Here is an 18,766-nt window from a genome sequence, read left to right on the forward strand (position 1 = left end):
ACTGCAAAAAAATTTAAAATACCACATAGATAAAAACATACTATAAAACTTTTTATTACATAAAACTAAAGCATGTGTAACCTCTATTAACCAAAAAGCCTTTAAAAAGTACAAATGCTGGGTACAGTCACTCGCTGGCGAAGGGTGCTCTTGTACCTTTGTATTTTGTCACACAGTGCGTGTAGCAAAGAGATATTGGTTAGGAACAGGAGGGGCTGAGAACAGAACAAGAAATTTGGAAGAAAACGTGGTCCAAAAGAACAACCACCACAAATACTTATTGTCCTCAAATTCACAGCACGAATTCATTAATCCATTTATCACAACGCTTTACCTGTTTCATTGGGAATTTTTATTCTACATGATTGTCTATGATTTAACCACAAGTCAATTTTTTAAAAATGTTCATAGCCTATAAATTTACTTCCAAGTCATCAAAATTCACTAAAACATTTCCATTTTCATAGTGAGATATCCAAAGAAGATACTTAAAATGAATTACCAGAATAAAGACATATTACAAATAAAGCTTGAATTCATGAGGGAGGGATTATGGTACTGGGCATTGAACCCAGGGGCATATCCCCAGCCCTTTTTATTTTGACAGGGTCTTCCTAAGCTGCTCAGGTTGGCCTCTAACTTGTGATCTTCCTGCCTCAGTAGCTGCAAGTACAAGCATGCACAACCCACCTGGCTATAATGGGAGACGTTTAAGCGATGAACTCCATATACGTCCATTCTAATCATCATAATTTGATTAGAAATTAAATTATTACAAAATTCCTTCCTTGAACTTTTTTTATTAAAAGAAGTTTAAATATACAGAGCATATGGAAACCTCACATATAGCTAAGAATATAAAATGGTGTAGTTGCTTTCAAAAAGTCTGGCAGAGCCTCAAATAAAAGGAAAACTGAGTTACCACCTGATCCAGCAATCCACTCTTAGATATGCAGCCAAGAGGTCACTTATACAAGAATGTACATATAGCCGCATTATTCCACAGAATTCTCCCAGCATGATTCATAACAGTCAAAAGTGGAAGCAGGGGCTGGGGATTTAGCTCAGATAGTAGAGTGCTTGCCTCACATGCACAAAGCCATGGGTTCAATCCTCAGCACTACCCCCCAAAAAAGTGGAAGCAATCCAAATGTCTATCAACTGATGAACAAGACACACAAAATGTGGTGTGTATCCATTCGAGTGAGGGTCATTCTGTGATTAAGCAGGAAGTAAACTCTGATACATAGTACAACATGTGGGTATCCGTTGGAGTGAATGGTCATTCTGTGATAAACAAAGTGATACATGGTATAACATGGGGGATCCTTGAAAACAAGATGGTAAGTGAAAGTTAGCCACAAAGAAGCCAATATTGTATGACTGTGTTTATCTCAAATGTCCAAAACAGGCAAATCTATCAGAAAGTAGCTTAGTGATTTCTAGCGGTAGAGAGTGGGCAGAAGAGTGAATGGTGAGTGGTATTCCAAAATTATATTGGGCAGCCACGTGGTGGTGAATGCACAATTCTGTAAATATACTAAAAAACACTGACTTGTATACTTTAAATGGGTGAATTTTTTTGTGAATTATATTTCAGCAAAAAATAGGTAAAATATTCTGTAGAATAGTCAGAATGCTGTCTTGAACTGCATTCATATTTGAAGGTGATTATTTCTTGCATTCAACTTCAGATGTTAAACTGAAAATTTATATGCTATTTTATAAAATTTCTTTAACATTTATTTTTTAGTTTTAGGTGGACACAATCTTTATTTTATATTTATGTGGTGCTAAGGATTGAACCCAGTGCCTCATGCATGCTAGGTGAGCACTCTACCACTGAGCCACAACCCCAGCCCCATAAAATGTTTCTTGAATGGCTATAATCTCAAAGTACAGATCAAGAAGGAAAAAGATGAAAAGTGCAATCTTTATTGAATAATGTACACAATATCTTCTATTCACTCAAACTTTCAGTTTAGCCCATAATGTTACAAGTTCTTTGTTGCCTAGGAAGCCCTAGGCTTTTTAAGAATTTTAATGCTTGGATGTATTAGTTATATGTTCTGTAAAAAGACTATATTCACTTAGTATTTTAGCAGAGAACACTGGATTCCAAAAAGCAAGAACTCTTTCAGACGTGAGTTCCTTATTACAACAAATCCATAACAGAGGCTAAACAGCAGACAAATGTGAAGTGCCTGTTGTCTGGAATTCCACAAGTCCACAGTCAGCACTCCCAAGGGCCCCTTGGTGACACACATGGTTCATTCACTGCTCACCCCGGTAGGGGAAAACCTCTCTGCGTATTGTCTCTAAACACCCAGGGACTTATTACAGTGACCTTATTTTTCATTTGACATTTCCTTAATCTTAATTAAATATTTAATATATTTTCCAAACCCACACTAAAATATTCCTTTCCTCATCACTTTTTTCTACATCCATGTATGGAATTTATCCAAATCCTTGATCATACAATATAAAAAAATTCAGTGGTGTTTTATGAGGGAAAACTGAATTGATTGTCTATCTTTCTCTGTCTCTCACTTGCTGGGACTGAACCCAGGGCCTTGAGCTGCTAAGGATGTGCTCTACTACCAAATTACACGCCCTTCAACATATTTTCATTGAGTGATTTTCTCTCTACTCCTCTTATCTATTTAAAAATTTTTTTCCCTAAATGTACTTCCTTAAGTTACTGAGGCTTGACTTTTTTTTTTTTTTTTTTTTTTGAGAGAGAGAGAGAGCGAATTTTTTAATATTTATTTTTTAGTTTTCGGTGGACACAACATCTTTATTTTACTTTTTTATGTGGTGCTGAGGATCGAACCCAGTGCCCCGCGCATGCCAGGCGAGCGCACTATGGCTTGAGCCACATCCCCAGCCCTGAGGCTTGACTTTTGAAGAAAAGGGTAATTTTATGTCAAAATAAAGATAATGAGTTTTAAAAGTTCAAAGCCTGGGCTGGGGATGTAGCTCAGTTGGTAGAGTGTTTGCCTTGCATGCACAAGGCCCTGGGTTCAATCCCTAGAACCACACACAAAAAAAAAGTTCAAAGCCTAAGAACCATTTGAGATTTCCCTGTTAGCACACAAACACAGGCTATCAAAATACAATGATTATAATTACAATCACATTGAAAGAAATGAAAAAGAATAGGTAATATCTGATGAGAAGGGTGGGGAACACTGTTGGTGGGAGTGACAACTCATTTAACTTTCGGGGTGTTCCATCTGACAGCCTACCAAAGGCCTTCAACTTATGCCTGTCCTCTTATTTTAAGAAAACATGTTGTTTGGGGATGCAGCTCAGTGGCTGTCAGTGTGAGTCACTGGGTTCGATCCTTAGCACCACATAAAAATAAATTTAAAAAGGCATGCTGTCCATCTACAACTATAAAAGAAACTAGGGGGAAAAAAAGGAGGAAGAAAATGTATCTTGAGGACACAAATGCCTAAGTATTATTATAGCACTACTAATAAATGAAAAATTAGACACCACCTCAATCTCCAACCATTGAAAGAAATAATAACACTCATAAAGGATTGATATTCTAAAAATGACAAGAATGTGTAATTCCAGTGTCTCAGGAGGATTGCAAGTTCAAAGACAGCTTCATCAACTTAGATAGAACGTAAGCAACTTAGCGAAACCCTGTCTGAAAATAAAAAATAAAGTAAAAGCGGGCTGGGGATGTGGCTCAGTGGTTAAGTGCCCATGTGTTCAATATCTGGTACCAAAAAATCTTCATCATCATCACAAGAATGTCTATTACATGGGACACTGTAATGTATGTTGCAGTGTCATAATATAAACTATGCAATGTATAATATTATATTAATTTATTTCCATTTAAACATATTTTGGAATAATCCTTGATTGGCCTGTGTAATCCTGGTGTTTCTCTCTCATGTAAGTAACAGAAGGAACTGGAATATTAGGAAACCAAATAGCAGTTCCGACAACTGATCAGGCTGTTTATTTCTTTGGCATATAGAATATTCTCAATAATATTTAACCATAAGTAAAATCCTTATGCTTACCTTGAATGTCAAGATAATGCTGATAAACAGAAGAATAATAAGGACCAAACAGGTAGGATTCACCGACATGATATCATCTCTGTAAGGAAAATTAGGAGGCTGCAAAAGAAAAGGGCCTCGTTAGCAAATCTCTTTATAATCATTCAAGATATATTCATTAGTTCTGATGGGCTCATCAGAAACCAACGGGCAAAAGCAGACAGTTCCCATTTAGAACCAACGCACAATTTCTCACCCACCTCTACTCATGAAAAAGCTACAAAAGGTGTGACAATGGGGACAGACTAGTCCTTAATCCGGGCAATAATTCTATAAAAGGGAAAATCAGAGGAAGAGTCATGAGTGAGATCTGAAAATACCACTTTGCTCGCCTACTACACAAATTTAGAAGATAGTAGAGTGTTTACCTCGCATACACAAGGCCCTGGGTTCAATTCCCAGCACCCCACCACACACACACACACAAAGAAAAAAGTCAGGAGATGGGGATATAGCTCCGTGGTAGAGTGCCTGCATAGCATGAGGGTTAGAGTTTGATCCCCAGCACCTGAAAACAAAGAAACAAGAGGAAGTCCTACCATCTGACTACACTGATGAACTACCAGATCCAAGGAAACCTATTTAGGATGATCATAGTCGTCTATGGTCAGTGGAAGCAACAGGACTTCCCCAGGACACAAATAAAAAAAATAAAATCAAAAGGAAATAAAATCAAAGTCATTTTTTGAGACCAGTTCATAAAATCAGTCTTTTTAAAAATATTTTTTAGATGTTGGTGGACCTTTATTTTATTCATTTCTTTATATGTGGTGCTGAGAATCGAAATCCAGTGCCTCAACACATGCTAGGCAAGTGCTCAACCACTGAGCCACAACTGCAGCCCCCAGAAATCAAGCTTTTCCATTAGAGCCTGAAAGGGATTTCTGTAGTAGTGATTCTTTTCTTCTTCTTTTTTTTTTTTTTTTTGTGCTGAGGATTGAATCCAGGGGTACTTAACCACTGAGCCACAGCCTCAGCCCCCCTTTTTAAAAGTGTGAGACAGAGTCTTGCTAAGTTGCTGAGGCTAGTCTTGAACTTGCAATCCTCCAGCCTCAGACTCCCAAATTGCCGGGATTACAGCTGTGTACCACCTCGCAGTAGTAATGATCTTAAGGGCAAGAATAACATAGTGTTGTTCATAAGACCAACAAGAAATCATATTGCTCCTATGGTCTAATTACAGGAATGAATTAAAGAAGAAGCATGTTACCCCTTTCAGAAAGATCTTGACACTCTTCCTCCAGAAAAGTGGACATGGTTTCTACATATAGTTAAGATCTACAGAAAGATAACGCATGTCTGTGTTTGACAAGACTCCACATAAATAAACTGAACAGGCATTAGAATTAAGCAAGCGGATGCTGGGGATATAGCTCAGTTGGTAGAGTGCTTGCCTAGCATGCACCAGGCCCTGGGTTCAATCCCCAGCACCACCACCAAAAAAAAAAAAAAAAAAAAAGAATTAAGCCAGGGGGCTTGCCTTCAGCCCTCTCAGATAACAGCCTCTCAGAATCACTCTATCTCAATCTGTCAACAGAGGCTCCATTATCAAGAGAACTTCAATGCTGCCATTCATTACTGTCTTTTAAGGCATTGCTGATAATGTGTAAGCCTCATTCCTTCAGCCTAATCTTTAAGTAGAACATAGAGAAGATATTCACTTGCTGTTATGTTGGGGCTGGGGTTCTAGTTCAGTGGGAGAGCGCTTGCCGAGCACGTGTGAGGCACTGGGTTCAATTCTCAGTTCAACCCTTTATAATTATTTGTAAAACTAAATATAAATAAAATAAAGGAATTGTGTCCATCTACAACTTAAAAAAAATGTTTTTTAAAAAAGGTAAATGTTTGATTATTTTAACTGCTATTTTAATTACTACCAGCTCTAAAACAAACAAGGAGGGAATGCAAAAACAATATAGAGCTTAAAAGGAAGTCTAGGTAGATTCTGAGCCATTCTGCATGCTTGCCCTGCACATTAGGCTTTATGTTCCTTATGAATCTCTGCAGCATACAGAGTGTAGCACACCATCTCCTATTCAAATAGTCAAAGGGCTGCATATGGTTCACCTTCATGTCTCCATCACCATCAACACCCTGTCCCAACCCCTCGCATCCCAGATCATGCTGAGATGGTATTTCTTCCTCTCTTCCAGGATGAATTTTGGGAGCCCAGCACCAGAGATCATCATCACAGAATTAAAAAAAAAAAAAAAATTGTTCAGCACCAAGGGCTGTGACTCAGTGATAGAGCTCTTGCCTAGCACATGGGAGGCACTGACTGGGTTCAATCCTCAGCACCACATAAGTAAAATAAAAGTATTTTGTCCATCTACAACTAAAAAACATACATATTAAAAAAAGACCAGGGGCTGGGGATGTGGCTCAAGCGGTAGCGCGCTCGCCTGGCATGCGTGCGGCCCGGGTTCAATCCTCAGCACCACATACAAAGATGTTGTGTTCACCGAAAACTAAAAAATAAATATTAAAAAATTCTCTCTCTCCCTCCCTCTCTCACTCTATCTTTAAAAAAAAAAAAGACCAGTCTAGGCAAGTTGGCAAGACCCGGTCTCAAAATGAAAACTCAAAAGGACTAAAAATGTAGCTCAAGCCAGGCACAATGGCACACACTTATTATCCCAGCGGCTCAGGAGGAAGAGGCAGGAGAAATTTAGCCAGGCGCTAAGCAACTCAGTGAGACCTTGTCTCTAATAAAATACAAAATAGAGCTGGGGATGTGGCTCAGTGGAGTGCCCCTTGAGTTCAATCCCCGGCCGGTACCCCCAAAACAAAAATTATATATTAATGGTAAAGCACTCCTCAGTTTAATCTTCAATTAAAAAAAAAAACACATCACCAACTTCTCTTGCCTCACTTCCTCCTTTCTTCCCTCCAGCTCATCCACTGATCATTTCTCCTGAACTTTTCAGTCCCCATTATCACATTCCCCAGCCATCTCTTCCATTTCATGAGAAGTCTGCTCCTTTCCCAGTGCTCAGACACTACTTAAAAAAAAAAAAAAAAAAACATCTAAGAACGAACACCTTATTTAAAACATTCTAACATTTTGAAGAAATTTTAAGACAAATTCACAATTTAAAAAATAAAGATTATAAGATGTGAATAAGCAGATATTCCAACCTCTGCTATATGTTTCTTAATACCCAGCCATAAATACTTACTCATATAGTCACAAAGGACATTTAATAGACTCATCCCCAAATGATAATTGGGGAAGAAAAGGATTTTATGATCAAATATGTTTGGGAAACAGTATATAGCAGAGTCCCAAGTTCTCCCATACAATAGCAGAGGCATGAACTACATTTTATTCATACCTAAGCAAACTGCATTTCACAAAGCAAGATTATCAGCATCTACACTATAATTTAGGTAGATTCATCAAATGCCACCATCACTGCCACCAACTTATCTCTCTCAGGCTCAGGGAGGTTTTATTTCCCAAAAGATTTTCTAAGAAATCAAAACTCTTTTAAGATTACATTTAAAAATCTCTCATCAGGCCAAACATAGTGGTGCATGCCTGTAATCCCAGCAGTGTGGGAGACTGAGTCAGAAGGATCACAAATTTGAGGCCAGCCTCAGCAACTCAGCGAGATCCTGTCTCAAAAATGGGGGTTGGGGGAGACAGGGGATGGGGAGGAGAGGCTAATAATGTAGCTCTGTGATAGAGCAGCCCTGGATTCAAATCCCAGTACTACCACATACATACATACACATACACACATTCATATGCAATCTAAAACTCCACAAATGAAAGTATGTGAGCCTATCGCTATACTTGTATGTCTCTTACTGAACCAGGTATCTCTCCGGACAAGAAGTAGTCATTGGGAGGGCCACGTACCAGCTGGCGTATGTATTCCTGAATGGAGTTTGGATAAACAAGCACAGTGACTGCAACCAAGGTGTTCAGGGCAAAATCAAAGATCTGGTAACAGAAGAATGGGATGATCCAGGCAGCATGTTGCTAAACATAAGAGAAAACAGCAATGTTAATGCATTCTGAGTCACAAAACACTATTTTCTTGAGTTCAAAGAAATCTTTTTTTAATCTAAAGGGATATGGTGGAATTGAAATTCATTAAATCAGGTCATGACAGCAACTGGTGCGCCAAACGGAAGGAGTCAACAAACATGACTCAGTGAACTGGTCTGGGATTATAATATTGGTTTTACTGGATTTCCTAGTAACATGACGTCAGTGAAAGATCAAAACTTCTGAAAAAGAAAACTGGGAATAATTACTTCATACTGACTATGGTTAAATACAGAGATTACACTTGTAAGAGACAGAGGAAAAGGCCCAGCACCTTATTATGGCTACTGACCTTGTATGCTCCATAAGTCGCCATTGCACATATCAGGATCATGAGGAGAGAAACTGCGATAGCGATGCACATGTCTGCCAAACAGACAATTAGCAGTAAATCCACGGTTCAAATATTTTTGAGTCTATCCTCAAAGGCACTTTGTTTATAAACCAATTATAAGTAACAATTTTTTTTAATTTAAGTAACAATTTTATGCGAAACAAACCACTATTTTTTTGAGTGAACTATAGCTAATAGAGGAAAATAAAGTGACAACGATATTCTCCCTAAATCATAAATGATGGCAGATATGAGATTAAAAGAACAAGAAAGAGAGATAAGTTACAGATATCAGCAAAAATTGGGGCCAGGCGTAGAGCCACACACCAGCGACTCGGGAGGCTGAGGTAGGAGGACTGGGAGTTCAAATCCAGCCTTAGCAACTCTGCAAGGCATTTAGCAACTCAGTGAGACCCTGTCTCTAAATAAAATACAAAAAAGGGCTAGGAATGTGGCCTAGTCAGTGGTTAAGTGCCCCTAGATTCAATCCCTAGTACCCACCCCCCCAAAAATAAAATAAAATAGAAAATTAAGTCTTTTGGTCCACTAAACTCTCTAGATAATAGGTGTTCTTTTATAGTCATATAGATGTCTAAATCTGATTTCGTAAACTTGAGTGCCTCATGACTCAAAATTTAAATTTCCCATAGCTTCCTAGTTCACTTAGAAATCTCAATTTCTTTTCATGGCCTTGATTCTATAATGTACCTACCTCTCTCATCTTACCTCATCTTTCTCGCTCACTATAACCCAGCCACACCACTTGGTTCATTAAACACAACAAGATTGCATTACCATTTGCAGTTCCCACCGACAAAAAGCAGCTCAGTTATATTTCCACATCCTTTTAATCATTCAGGTCTCAGCTCCAATGGCAACACCCCAGAGTTTCCCTGAGTTCTACAGTTAGGATAACCCTCCCAGTCACTATCACATTACTGTGATAGTAATGTGGTATCATCCTTATTGCAAGATCACTATTATCTTATTTCTATTTGATACCAGTATACTATCTGCTTCCCCCTGAAGTAACCTTCCTACTGAAAAGGATCTTGTCACCATTATAACCCCACCATTCAGGCAAGCAATGCCCACTGTAGTAGCCTTTAGCCACATGTGGGAATTGAGCACGTGAAAAGAGGTTAATCTGACTGAGATGTGTTACAAGATTAACATACACTCCAGATTTCAAGGACATGGTACAAGGAAAAAGAATATAAAATATTTCACTAGTAATTTTTACACTGATTACATGCTAAAATAATATGTTGGATACACTGAGTTAAAAATAAAACAATTAAACTTAATCTCACTTGTTTATCTTTCTTAAGGTGGCTAGTAGAAAATTTATTTTTATGTATCATACTACATTCCTATTGAACAGTGCTAATCTAGAATGATACCTACATCGTAGTAGATACTAAATGAACATTTATTCACAGGGTCCCTATCTTTAGGAAATTCTGATTAGAAGCATGGTAAAACTAGTTTTCTAAAGACAATATATGGGGTCATCATTTGGCTGAGAGCACAAAACCCTGCTTGACAGTTTTGAAGACATTTTCACAAATATTTTAATCTTCTTGACTGAGGTAGATGTTATTGTTCCTACTGAACAGATTATAGAACTAGGGCTCAGAGGTTATATAACTTACTGAGATAGTTATTTGCATCAAAAGGATAAGCTATGACTAATTCTGTTACAATTTCAAATCCCCGGTTCTTTCTACCATATCATACCACACCATGTTGCTTCTACTTAAGCTTTGAACACTGACCAACAACTAACCTGGGCTGCCACTTCCTCTAGGTTTTTCTCCAATGGACAGCATTCTAGTTTTAGAAGCATCCTCTGTATCCTCAACTTCAGTTGAGATATTTTAAGCAGGGGGTTTACAAAGTACCTTCTAGGACAGAAATATAGGTATGGCAACAAAGACCTTAAAACAGTTAAGGTTCTAGCTGGCACCGGGGCACACAACTTTAATTCCAGTTAATTTGGAAGGCCAAAGCAGGAGGAGCCCAAGTTCTTGGGCAACTCAGCAAGACCCTGTCTAAAATACACAATTAAGGGGGACAAATGAATGTCAGTAGAGGGGGCAGAGAGAGAAGAGGGGAGGGGAGGGGAGGGGAGGGGGGATAGTAGAGGATAGGAAAGGCAGCAGAACATAACAGACACTAGTATGGCAATAGGTAAATCAATGGATGTGTAACTGATGTGATTCTGCAATCTGTATATGGGGTAAAAATGGGAGCTCATAACCCACTTGAATCAAAGTGTGAAATATGATATATCAAGAACTATGTAATGTTTTAAACAGCCAACAATAAAAAATTAAAAAAAAAAATAAAATAAAATACACAATTAAAAAGGGTTGGGGGGAAGGTGCTGGGGAGGCTGGGGTTGTGGCTGAGTGGTAGAGCACTTGACTTGCACATGTAAGGCACTGGGTTCGATCCTCAGCACCACAAAAAATAAACAAACAAAATAAAGTTACAACTAAAAAATATTTTTAAAGGGCTGGGGGGGGATGAGTTTTGGAATGCAGCTCAGTGGTAAAATGCCCCTGAGTTCAATCGCCAATACAAAAAAAAAAAAAAAAAGGGAAGAGTTGATTCTCAAAAAGAAGGAAAATGAAGGTGATGAAAACAGGACAATCTGAATGCATTTAACATGCAAAAATCTTCTTTCAAAGAATATAAAACCCAGAGAAATTTAAAAGGTATAAACAGAAGTCATAAAGTATCTGATTACCGCTTATAAGAAGATGCATTTTGGGGGGGGGGGGGTTGAATCCAGGGGCACTCTCCTCAGCTCTTTTTTTTTTTGGTGACAGGGTCTCCCTAAGTTGCTGAGGCTGACCTCAAACTTGCTATCCTCCTGCCTCAGACTCTCAAGTAGCTGAGATAAAGGATTATACCACAACATTCAGCAATAAGATGATGTTTACCATAAAAATGTTATTAACATGAAGAAATTCTCAAAATTCTATCTATAAATGATTTTACCAACCACACTGCATAGACTGAATACATCCCAAGTGTGTGCAATAAATAACTTCGGTAGACCCAAAGTATAATAAAAAAACAGAGCAGATAAAACAGGCTAATACACATTCTATCTCTAAGCAATCTACAACGTCTGCTCACCACTCTCAAATAATGTGCAGTATACATAGTAAATAGGACAGTTACTCTGAGGAATTAAAATCCATTCCCTGTAATGATGTAAAGGCAAATAAGAAAATGATCCTAATAATATAGAGGTCTTTGGGGCTGGAGACACAGCTCAGTTGGTAGAGTGCTTGCCTGGCATGTACAAAGCCCTGGGTCCAACCCCTAGTGCCACACACACACACAAAATAATAATAATAATAATAATAAAAATAATAATAATAATAATAATATATAGGTCTTTGCAATTGATAACAGTTCTGGCCAGTGACAGGACTGTCCTTTACTTATTACAGTACAGTAGCCTATCCAGCCCACCATCAGAGCGTGCAGACATCACATTGTCCCTGCCTTAATAATGCAATTCTAATTGAAAAAGAAACCTGGGAAAGCTATCTAAAACATGGGTCACAAAAGGCATAATTAGAAAATGTTTCCTAATGCTCAAATTATCCTTGAAAAAAGGTAATTCTACTTTCTATAAATGTCTTGGATTTGTTTACTTCTCATAAAACTCAGCTAGCTTGCAAACTAGCTAGTTTATGCTCACAGATTTTGTCTAATAAACCATTCTTCCACATAGATCTTTTCTAATTTCTGCCACATTTCTGGCACTTCAGTACATGAAAACAAATAGTATTTAGGGTATACTGTCACCACGAAGTATAAAGAAGAACTACTTTCAGCTGAATTCATAATAGTATGTAGCTACTCTGAGCAAAATACAAAGCCCTTGAACCCCACAGGGGCAATCGGAACACCCTAGTTCAAGTCCATGCCACCGGGGCCTACATTCTGAGGTTGAAAGCTTAGAGAAGAATAACAAGAAGACACTAACTTGATTGCTCTGAAACAGAAGGAAGCATCTACTATGCTTCCTTTGCTTGTGTGGTGGACTTTTTACTTTATACCACATAGGATTTTTTTGTAATGTGCTTACTTCTAGTTTTATGCTTAAACCCAAAATTTACTTCATATATGCTCAATAGGTATAAGCTAGGATAAACACTGTGAAGCTACAAAAACAGGACACAGTCTATTCTCAAGGAGCTTAGGATGGATAGGAAAAGGAATTCAGAAGACAAATGAAGGGAGGGGAGCTTAGAGAGATCATATCATTTTTAAGTCAAGAGAAAGTATATTTCAGCAGAACACACATTACTTGGTCAGGGTCCTTTTGTCCCTCATATTTTTTTTCAACTGAGATATAATTCACATACCATAAAATTCACTTTTTTTTTTATTTGTAGATGGACAAATATCTTTATTTTGTTTATTTTTATGTGGTGCTTAGAATCAAACTCAGGGCCCGGCATGTGCTAGGCAAGGCTCTACCGCTGAGCCACAACCTCAGCCCAAATTCACTCTTTTAACATGTACAATGGCTTTTCCTCCCTCCCCAGCATCCGGCACCTGTATCTATGCTGCCCACTCTCTATGTTGCAGGAATCAGACAAGTGGCAAAGGACACTCGCAGAGTGAGAGAACTTAAACTTTATTTTACACCAGCAGGCCCAGAGATCAGGCTCCAAATCCTGGGTCCCCATCTCCAGTTTCTCACACCACTAGGCTATCTGGTGCCATAAAATTTCTAGTCTACACGAGCAGGGGTTTCTAGAGGGAAGCATGTTTACAGAAGCAGAGTTTGATGATAAGGAGAAGAACTGGCTCCTCTCACAAGGACTTCAATAAATCTCTAGCCTTGGGCCTCCACAGGGGCGTTCACACTTCAAAAGGGAATAGTTAGATTCCTAGGGGTAGTTACTTACAATCCAAAATGTGGAGGGTGGGGGGAGTATTAATCAGGCTTCCTGAAGGGCTGACTAGAAGAACTCTCCCTTTCCCAGGCACGATTTCTCATGACAAGAGTTCTGATAGTTTATTTTACATCCAGGCCTGGGTTTGTCATCCACTACCATCTACTTTCAGTCTCTGTGGATCTGCCTACTCTGCAAATCAAAGAAATGAATCACACAGTATGTGGTCTTATTATGGTCAGGCTTCAGTCACTGAGCATCTTGTTTTTAATATTCACACATGGGGACTAGGGTTGCGGCTCAGTGGTAGAGCACTTGCCTAGCATGTGTGAGGCCCTGGGTTTGATCCTCAGCACCACATATGAATAAACAAAGTTAAAAATCCATTGGCAATTAAAAAGTATTAAAAAGAAAAAAAAATTCACACATGGTCTAAAAAATAATATTAAAAAAATAATAAAGAGCTGGGGTTGTAGCTTAGTTCAGTGGTAGAGCACTTGCCTAGCATGGCATAAGACAAAGATTTAAAACAAGCTGGGCTGGGGTTGTGACTCAGTGGTAGAGTGCTTGTCTAGCACACGTGAGACACTAGGTTCAATCCCCAGCACCACATTAAAAAAAAAAAAAAACTAAATAAAGGTATTGTATCCATCTACAACTAATACATACATATATATATATATATAAAATAGGATATAAAAATTCAATGTTTATTAAATAATGTATTTAAATGTCTACTTCAGAGAATTTCAATTCACCATTCCCTAAAATAAGGAGATTAATTCCTGCCAACCAATCTTATGTTGAGAAATTAAATTCACTTGATTCTCCTAAGATTGCTTATATAACAATAGAAAATCCAATAAACATTTATATTGTTTTGTGATTATGTTCACTGGAGAACCAAGCTGTGTGCCTGGACCTCAAGAAAATAAATTCAATAAAAAATATGCATGACCTAGCCAGAAGCAGGTCTGCATTCCTATAATCTCAGCTACTTGGGAGGCTGAGGCAGGAGTGTTAGGGGACAGACAAATGAGGATGGGAAAATGAGGTTAAAAATATAATTCTACAAAATGGCCCACTGTGCTGACCCCTACCTGCTTTATTCACCCCCACATGCTTTCTTTCAAAAAGCAATTTACCTGTAGCCCTACCTGCTTAAGTGGACAGGATATGTCACATTCTACCAAACTACCTGTTATCTGCAAGGAAATGCAAGCAGGAAATAACCTTGATAAGAGGAAGTGAGAGACATTTGGTCTTTTCACAGACCAGATTCTGAAAGATATGAACAACACCTCCTAACCACAAAACCTGTAAAAATGATTGAGAATCCAATTAGAACTGCTCAGCATGGGCAAAGGGAACCTAGAACTGTCAAAGCAATTGATACTTGAAAGTCTGCTATCCCCACTGTCAGAAGTCAAGAGGTGAACCTAGGCAGGACCCCAACAAAACTGAAGTGCAGGGGCTGGGGTGGTGGCTCAGTGGTAGAGCATGGGTGAGGCACTGGGTTGGTTCCTTAGCACCATATAAAAATAAATAAATAAAAATAAAGGCATTATGTCCACCTACAACTAAAAAAAAAATTAAAGAAAAAACTGAACGGCTGGGGTTGTGGCTCAATGGGAGAGTGCTTGTTTAGCATGTGTGAGGCACTGAGTTCAATTCTTAGCACCACGTATAAATAAATGAATAAAATAAAGGTCCACCAATGTCTAAAAAAAAATTTTTAAATGAAAAATCACTGGAGTGCAGTAGAGACACATGGTCCCTCTCTTATCTGAGAACACCCACTCTCTCCCTTGAGTGTCTCCGTTCCCTTATCCTGTCCCTTCAATAAATTCATTTTTGTTACTCTGGGCAACATGTCTGAAATCTTTCTGACTTGATTGCAAGAATTAGGATTTGAAGAGGGGGGTCTTTGTGCTTCCTCAGTTTCCCAGAAGGTCCCAGCTTTGCAACAGGAGCATCTCAAGTTTGAGGCCAGCCTGGGCAACTTAAGGAGACCTGTCTCAAAATGAAATTCAGAAAACAGGGTTCAGGATGTAGCTCAATGGTGGAGCACCTAGCATGTGGAAGCACTTGGGTTCAATCCCTAGTACTTTTCATCTAGGCCTCCATTATTTGGTACAAGAATCCCACAGGGTCAGTGTAGAGAAAATCCTCATCTTTGGTACCAGATCACCCTCAATATCTGATCAACTCCTAACCTCAACCTCCTAATCCTACAGGGTCAGTTTAGAGAAAATTCTCATCTTTGTACCTGATCATCACCCTCAATATCTGATCAAACTCCTACCCTCAGCCTCCCTATCACTGGCCTGCTCAATCAGTCTAGTAACATCCACCTCCCCAGCCCTAGCCCTGATGTTTCCTCTTAGTAATTTTCCATCCACTGACCACCACCCTCCTCCTTGGCTATAGAAATCTCCACCTGTACTTGCTGGAATGGGAATTGAGCTGGATCTCTCTCTCTCACTGCGCAAAATCTCACTGCGAGAGTCCCTCTTAAATAAGTCTTCTGCAGCATCTTTAACAAGAGCCTAAATGATCTTTAACACACAGTAAAACTGAAAAATCAAGTCCTGGGAGAATGCATACACTATGTAAATACTCTGCAAAGTTCAAGCTCCTGAGAGTTAAACAATAGATCAATTCTATTGTTTAACTGTGGTCATCTATAAAGATGCAAACACATGTGGTCATCTATAAAGAAGAGCAAAAAAAAATGAATGATAGGCAGTTCTGGGGCATAGGAGATGGTTCAATCAAGAAGGGGCAGACAAGACTCTGAAAGTTAAGGTAAAATTCAGTTTCTTAAACTGCCAGGTATACAAGTACTTGTAGTAGATGATTTGGCATTTTTTATAAATATTTAATAATATTATTTTGTACCTGATCAATATTTAATAAGACAATTTTAGAAAAAAACAAAAACAAGAACTCCAAAACTGTTGTCAATGAAAAAAATTGGAAGGGGAATCTAGAAAGGGAAAAAATAGACCTCACATTAAATCTAGGCTACATTACAAATGATGTCCCAATTTCAGAAGTTTTAATACATAAACAACAGGCTGGGGTTGTGGCTCAGAGGTAGAGCGCTCGCCTACCATGCATGAGGCACCGGGTTCAATCCTCAGCACCACATAAAAATAAAATAAAGATATTGTGTCCACCTATAACTAAAAAATAAATATTAAAAAAAAAAAACATAAAACAATAAAATATATCATTTTAAAAAGCAGATGAGGTCTGGGGTTGTGGCTCAGTGGTAGAGCGCTCATCTAGCCATGCGAGGTCCTGGGTTCGATCCTCAGCACCACATAAAAATAAATAAATGTCCAACTACAACTAAAAAAAAAAATATTAAAAAAAAAAAAAAAAAAACAGCAGGTCACGGGAAGCACACATTTCCTGTTTCAGACCAAGTGAATAAATTGATACAGTGAATAAGTTTGACTGGAAAGACACATCTGCTGTAAAAGCAATCAGGCATTAATTTGCAAAATCTGCTGTCTGGCATTGTGAGTATAGCACAGACCCTTGTTGTTACAGTTGACTGTCACATCATTAAAATCTCGCAAATAAAATCCTGAGTCAACTTCTCAGAAAGTAAGTTCTGAGAGTATAATACAATTTGCCACACATTCACACCTTCTCAGCTTTATTCTTCAGTCTTCTAAGTCAGTAGATCAAATTATTTTTCTTTTGACCTTTTATTCCGAAGTCATTTCAGTCATATACAAAAGTTGCAAACAGCAGAGATCTCACATATACCCTTCTCCCTGCTTCCTCTAATGTTATATTTTTTTCTAGCCCTAGTATAATGATTGAACCAAGAAGTCAGCATTGGTACAATGTTATTAAACTATAGATTAATTACAGATTTTATGTGCATTTTACCCATTAGTGCACTGTTTCCCCGTGATTCCTTATTCTGTTCTAAGAAGAATCTAATCTCAAGCCCCATACTGTACTGAGTTAGTTCATTAGTCTCCAACCTGTCAGTTTCTTACCATTCCTCACATTGATAAATAAAAAAAATTTATAAATAAAAAAATTATTTATAGATTAACACATATTACTACTACTATTTCTGTAAAAGAAATATAAATTATTTTTAAATTAACACGTATTACTACTACTACTATTTCTGTAAAAGAAATGTTAAAGGGCTAGATTTATTGTTGAATTTTATTTTTTTCAAAAGAAAAAAAAGGACTAGATTTAAAAATGAGAATTTCCTTTATTTTTTTCTTTATCCCAGTGAGTTAGCCTTATGTACCCCGTTTTGATATAAATAGCAATTAGGCTTCCTTCTAGCAGATCATTTTAGGAAAAGAGCACATGGGAAATTGAAATAAATTCCTGTTCTTTCTGGAAAAAGTCTTCAAATAGCTACCTTCATTCAAAAACAGAACAACATAAAATTGCTATATTAACTTGTATAATTTTTCTAGCACAGATTAGAACAATTGATTGTACCAGTCTCAAGGACTACTTAATTCCACCTGAATTAAATATTTAAAGGCTTGTCCATTACGGTGACCTTTGACCTACTGGACTTAGGTACCTACCTGGACATCAGGTAACTCCATTTTGGTTCTAGGACTCAGAACAGAAACTTATAAACTGTCAAGAAAAAGAAACTTAAGATAACCTGTTTCCCCCCACCATCAAGGTCCCTGCATACAAAAATCTGTTGTTACCCAGCCATCTGTACCCAAAGTCAATTCTAGCCTGCTGTACCCAAGGTCAGCTTGCTCTTGTTTCTTGTTAAAAAAGATATGAAACCTCTATTCAAGTGACTCTGCCTGCTACGCCTGGCAGAAGGGCGCCTGGCAGACATTCTCTGTCAATAACATTTACTTGAACTTAGAGCTGTGTCTCTTGTGGATATTTGTGCCAGCTACCCTAATACCTACAAGCTTATTAAAGGAGATAAAAACATATGGAAAGGAAATGTAAAAGGGAAGAGGTTTCAAAAATAGATTCACTCAAGTGAACATCTACTCTTCCATACCTTCTTAACTTTGTGATTTAAATGATAGTCTCAAAAGTAATTACCAACTATTCATTTAATCTTTTCAGATATATGAAACACAAGAGAAACCTCAAATGCACTGGAATTAATATCCAGGACATTACAAAACAAATACTATTTTAAAGTTTTAAGCACCAGCAAGCCTTTGAAGGCAGCTAAATTAAGCTTAGCCTGTCACATACTCATTCCCCAGCTTATGCTCTGGCAGTCAGAACAAGACATGCAGTGTTATCATTTGATCCACATAGAACCACAATGGTTATCACTCAAAACTTATTTATCTAACCTCAATGACCTTAGAAGGAG

At 38.0% G+C, this 18,766-nt stretch overlaps 1 protein-coding gene across 1 annotated transcript in view; it reads right to left on the reverse strand.

Annotated features, from left to right (window-relative positions):
• The window catches only part of Laptm4b (lysosomal protein transmembrane 4 beta), a 63,575-nt gene that overhangs the window by 20,297 nt on the left and 24,512 nt on the right, over window positions 1-18,766 (reverse strand). Inside the window, exons 3-5 of the mRNA XM_027949246.2 lie at window positions 8,438-8,511; window positions 7,954-8,076; window positions 4,050-4,148 (exon numbers count right to left, since the gene is read on the reverse strand). Of these exons, the coding sequence (XP_027805047.1) occupies window positions 4,050-4,148; window positions 7,954-8,076; window positions 8,438-8,511 (296 nt within the window). The remainder of the gene's footprint in view (window positions 1-4,049; window positions 4,149-7,953; window positions 8,077-8,437; window positions 8,512-18,766) is intronic.

Source organism: Marmota flaviventris, chromosome 15 (assembly GCF_047511675.1).
Source record: "Marmota flaviventris isolate mMarFla1 chromosome 15, mMarFla1.hap1, whole genome shotgun sequence".
Classification (NCBI taxonomy): Eukaryota; Metazoa; Chordata; class Mammalia; order Rodentia; family Sciuridae; genus Marmota; species Marmota flaviventris.